We start from the raw sequence: 5,329 nt of genomic DNA, 5'->3' as shown, positions 1-5,329 counted from the left end.
TAAAAAAAGTAAAGTGTATTGTGAAAATGTTTTGCTTATAAGCCAAACAGTAAATAAAAAGCAACACCCTATATAATTTTTTGGTGCTATACTCTTATTGTTTTAGCCAAAATGAGAAAAATCAACATGTCCCATGGCTTACTTTGCAAGTTCTTCCCTTTGCTCTGCCCAACCCAGTTATCTCAGATCAATAAAAATAACTGTTCATGTAAATCACATTCATAGCAACAACTCAAGAACATGTTTGGTGACTCAAACCTCATTTGTCTCATTTTACCTGATGTCCCACATTACCTGTCTTCACTTTATATAATAAGTTAGATGTAAAAGTCATAAGAGCCTTTGATACCTCAGCACTACAAAACCTCCTTTAGATTGTGAATATTTAGGTGTCAGGCTGCAGGATTATCATTTCACATCCACATAACCAGTCAGCAGTCAGCAGTAATTAGCTGTACTGGGTGTTAGACACCTAACAGGTTGTGTTGTTTTCATCTGGGGGTTAAATGCCACTTCCCCCCCGTGGAGTCTACTGCTTGCCACCGCTGTACAGCCCTGTGGTCGGGACAACACCTTGGAGCCAAACAATTACATCAAGGTCATGGAGAGGAGGAATTTTCGGCCGATTAGTGCCGGACTCCTGCAGCAACCTGCAGAGCCCACTCTACACAGGGATGGCCACAGACTTGAACATGGGGGCGACTAGTCATTTACAATTTAAAATGTTGTCCTTGGGCTCGCGTGTGAAGATAAACTTGAGTTGTGTAAATCCTAAACACCATAACGAAGTCGTATTAATGGCACTATAGGCCTATCATGAGGGGGGAAACTCAAATGTGCCCTTATTAAAGCAGCATATTTCAAAATATGAGCAGTAGTTCATAGCCACTTTATAATAAGTTTCAGACGTGCTATTATAATAACATGATATCGTGGGAGACAAACTGTTAAGTCAAACTTTTTAAAACGACTGGAGTATCGGTGCTATTATCGCCTTTCTGTTACTCGAAACTCGGACCATCTGCCTGCCAGAGGTCGGCTCTAGAAACCAGCAGCAGCTCTTTTGTTACCCTAAATGAATAAAATCAGAATACTTTAAGTCTTTAGGAGGACGTTTTTATTGGAGCTCCCATTAGAAGCTCATTATCGTCACTGTAATCTAGACATTTTTGCCTGGTATTTATTTCTCTTTAACTCTAAAGATGAACCCGCATGTTATCATGTTTGTCTATATTTATAATAATTCTAAATCGTGTTGCTGTTATTCTACCATATTTTTTCTTTCTACTTCCAGTTTTAATTATCTGGGCAGATAAAAGCACTTTTGTTTGTCGAATTTAAATGTCAAAGTTTGAGAAATTGTTGAACGCTATTAATTTCTATGTAACAGATTTTCCCGTAAAATTGCGGTAAATTACTAACAGCTGCTACTGTTATTTTACAGTGTCATCAGTGTAAATTCCCTCAACAGCATATTAGTGTTCAATTTATTACAGTATTCTACAGTAGCATGTTATGTTGTGTAATTTTGACTTTAAATGGCAACAGGATGTATGTTTTTACTGTATTTGGGGGGAAGCAAACATTACTGTTAGAATTTGTCTGTATTTTTACAGCAATTTCTCATTTTATTCAACGAGGCACATATCGCCTGATTTCTTCACGAGCCTGCTGGGTGTGGGTTTTTTTGTCCACGAGACACTTGTTGACACTAAACGTTCGGCACTTGTGAAGTGTTTATTGCAAACGAATTTCTCTGAAGAGAGGGTGGCTTTTTATAAACATACACGGGTCTGTGCTGTTTGGGTTTGACACTTTCCTGCAGAAAAATCAACAGGTTCTAACCTGCTGACAATCAGTGCGCAACAATGTGTGAATCATAGTTGATTCTATTTTTTGCAACCCTTATTTATAGTTCATCTCTAAAAAACTGGACTTTAGACTTTTATCTTCAAGGACTTGAAGTTTGTAAAAGGAAATCATATCCATCTGTGGGAGCTCTCCAGTCACTGCTAAAATTATATCTAGTTATTCAACAAAGATCATTAAAAAAACCAAACAAACTTAATTTTTTATAAGAAGTCTTAAGTGTTTAGAACAAATATATACTCTTGTGACCCTCTAGAGCCATAGCGTGACTTTCAATTGGTCTTTGTTGTCTTTGTGTATAACAAAATCCTCTATCCAACTCAAGCTTCAGTGCGTAATTACGCACGGATAATAGTCATGCCTTAATGGGGATATACCTTTAAAATAAAGTAAAGCTCATCGTTGCAGTTGAAGTCAGTATCGGTGCTCATTGACATGGAGATTTGGGTCAATACCACTGTGCTGTAGCAGGACAGAAAAGAGGGGTGTGACCAACCCAAAAGTTTTCAATGGGCTACCTGTAGAGTCTCCGAGCGCTGCGCATAAATACTCCTCCCTCTGAGGATGAAATCAGTCCTGAGGGAGAGACGCAGAGACGAAATTAGGTTTTGGGGAATCTGGTTAGGGCGGATTATGAACGCTTTTGGACACCAACCATCCAACCAGCAGACCAGCCCCATTCAGCACCACAGCGCGCAGGAGCTCCTGGACATGGCCGTGTACTGCGATAACTACGGTGTGTACCAACAGAACCTCCACCACCATCACCCCCAGAGGCCGCCGACGCACCCCTCCAGCTACGGCCTCGGAGAGTACACCTCCCCGTCCACGAACCCGTACCTCTGGCTGAACGGACCCAGCATCAACTCCTCTCCGTATCTTCCTGGAAACAACAGCTCGTCCTACATTCAGTCTGGATACGGGTCGAACCAGAGGCAGTTCTTACCGCCTCCTACCGGGTTTGGTGGAGCAGATCTGGGCTGGCTGTCCATATCCAGCCAGCAGGAGCTCTTCAAGATGGTCAGACCACCTTACTCCTACTCAGCGCTGATTGCCATGGCCATACAAAACGCACAAGACAAAAAGTTGACTCTGAGTCAGATTTATCAGTACGTGGCGGACAACTTTCCTTTCTACAAGAAGAGCAAAGCTGGATGGCAAAATTCAATCCGACACAACTTGTCACTGAACGACTGCTTCAAGAAAGTGGCACGGGACGAGGATGACCCCGGTGAGTCAAAATATATATACATATATATTTGCGTAAATCTTGGCTTGAATCACATGTGCTGTATTGATGATGTTTTTGTACACGATAAACTCTTAAAACTGATTAATAGCACCTTAAACAAATGAAATAATTCCAGTTTGACTATATTCGTAAAGATAAAAACATCGATTGTTAATTCCATTATGTGCCGAAAAAAGTTTTCCATCTATATTTAACCCTCATTTTCTTTGTAATCCAGGTAAAGGGAACTACTGGACTCTGGACCCAAACTGTGAGAAGATGTTCGACAATGGCAACTTCAGGCGAAAGAGAAAAAGGAGGTCTGACATCAGCGGGTCTGACAGCACCGCGCTCCCCGTCAAGTCAGAAGACGGCCCGCACAAGCTCTCCGACACCGCCAGCCTCCTGAGCTCCTCCCCGCCCAGCCTGCACGGATCTCCGGCCTCCACCGAGCCCAAGTCGTCCCCGTCTCCCTCCGCGGAGCACAGCCCGTGTTACAGTAATTTTGTCTCCAGCGTGAACTCGCTGTTGGCGGGCAGCAACGAGGGCTCCCGGGGCGGCGTGGAGCGGGACTACGGCTCCGGGCATCTCGGGGGACTATCTCAGAGCAGGGAGGGCATGTCCGGACTGGGCTCCTACTCGCCTACTTTAATCTCTCCTCTGAACTCTGAAAACAACAGAATGAACTATTACACATCAGTACAGAGCCTCTCCAACCACTTCAGTGTTAATAACCTCATATACAGCCGGGAAGGAACAGAGGTGTAGACTGTAATTATCATTAGTTAGTCTTCACATTTCTGTTATTACTTATTACTCATTTTCTGGTTAGTAGGCCTCATTGTAAAAGTAGCACTGGAGATAAACTGGTATTTTTTTCACACAACAACCCCTCCAAACTGGGAAAATATATTCCAGTGTATTAAAAAGGAATATTTATAGTTATAAACGGCCACTTCTCAATGATTCAAGTGCAACAAACATGTTTATTTGTAGAAAATTATTCCGTTCACAAACCAGCCCACGCAAAAATATGAACTGATGGATGCTTTTACTTATGTTTTTTTCTTTTGTAGCTGCTCGATTGGGCCAGCTCCCTGTCTTATTAAAGAAGACACATGTACAGAAATTATTTTTCATAAGAAGACGTGTATTTTAGACTGAATTGTGTTTTGTGTTTTTTATTTAAACTCACGTTGATGTTTGAATAAAAGTCATTTATTTTAACTCAAGGTTTATGCGTCATTTTATGGTTTGTGGTAATTTTCCTACCTATCTTCACATGTGTTGGATTTTTTAAAAAAGGAGATAATTGTCTCGGCCAAGACTGTAACACCTACTAATATCTACTTCATATTATTATTTATAGGATTGACTTTATTTATCTCGTACCTTATTTATCTCCCGCGAGTGGGGTCAGTCGAAAGCTGTGATTCCGTTGTGTTTTCATAACTGAATGATTTCTGTGTAACTCACCCCTCGGAGAGGTCACCATTAGTACTTTATTTATCTCTTACATTATCTCCTACATGAAAATCACTTTTATTCCTGTTGAGGGCATGTTGGGTCAGTTGAAAGCTGTGGTTTTGTTGTGTTATCATTGCTGAATGATTTTGGAAAGGTCTCTATTGGTTCTTAACTTATCTCCTGTGTTATTTGTCTCCTATTTGAAAGTCACTTTTCTTCCTATTGAGGGTGCGTGCAGTCATTAGAAAGATTCTGTTTTGTTATCATTTATTGATTTCTGTGTAACTAACCCTTCAGAGAGGTCACTATTAGTACTTTGTTTATCTCCTTCGTTATTTATCTCCTACTTGAAAATCACTTTTACTCCTATTGAGGGCGTGTGGGGTCAGTTGGAAGCTGTTATCCTGTTATGTTATCGCCACTGAATGATTTTCTTGTCATATCCTCTGTGGTAAGGTCACTCTCAGTACATTATTTATCTCCTAGGTCATTTATTTCCTACATGAAAATCACTTTTATTGAGTGCGTGTAGAGTCAGCTGATAGTAGTGATTCTGTTGTGTTGTCATAACTGAATTTTTTCCTTGTAATTTACCCCTCTGAGGGGTCACCATTTGTATAATTTTGTATTAAGATAAAGCACAGCATAGTCACCTAAGCCCGTTTTTTTTTTGTAAATTTCCAAGTAATTTGTCTGTTCATCAAATTTTGGAGACCCTGCTGTGCTTCTTGTCTCCCACAGAGCCTTATTTAGGCCACAACA

At 40.8% G+C, this 5,329-nt stretch overlaps 1 protein-coding gene across 1 annotated transcript; it reads left to right on the top strand.

The window, feature by feature from the left end:
* Positions 1-2,481: 2,481 nt before the first annotated feature.
* foxi1 (forkhead box i1) lies at positions 2,482-4,117 on the top strand. Its single transcript, XM_042508570.1, has 2 exons — positions 2,482-3,100; positions 3,339-4,117. The coding sequence occupies exons 1-2, from the start codon at positions 2,503-2,505 to the stop codon at positions 3,866-3,868; spliced, it is 1,128 nt and encodes a 375-aa protein (XP_042364504.1). The 5' UTR covers positions 2,482-2,502; the 3' UTR covers positions 3,869-4,117.
* Positions 4,118-5,329: the final 1,212 nt, after the last annotated feature.

The sequence above is a fragment of the Plectropomus leopardus genome, chromosome 19 (assembly GCF_008729295.1).
Source record: "Plectropomus leopardus isolate mb chromosome 19, YSFRI_Pleo_2.0, whole genome shotgun sequence".
In the NCBI taxonomy this organism is placed as follows: Eukaryota; Metazoa; Chordata; class Actinopteri; order Perciformes; family Serranidae; genus Plectropomus; species Plectropomus leopardus.
This window is presented reverse-complemented; position numbering and strand designations above follow the sequence as displayed.

Coding starts and splice junctions, on each gene's coding strand:
- foxi1 (XM_042508570.1), top strand. CDS start 2,503: ATGAACGCTTTTGGACACCAACCATCCAACCAGCAGACCAGCCCCATT. Junction 3,101..3,338: donor ACGGGACGAGGATGACCCCG/GTGAGTCAAAAT, acceptor TTTGTAATCCAG/GTAAAGGGAACTACTGGACT.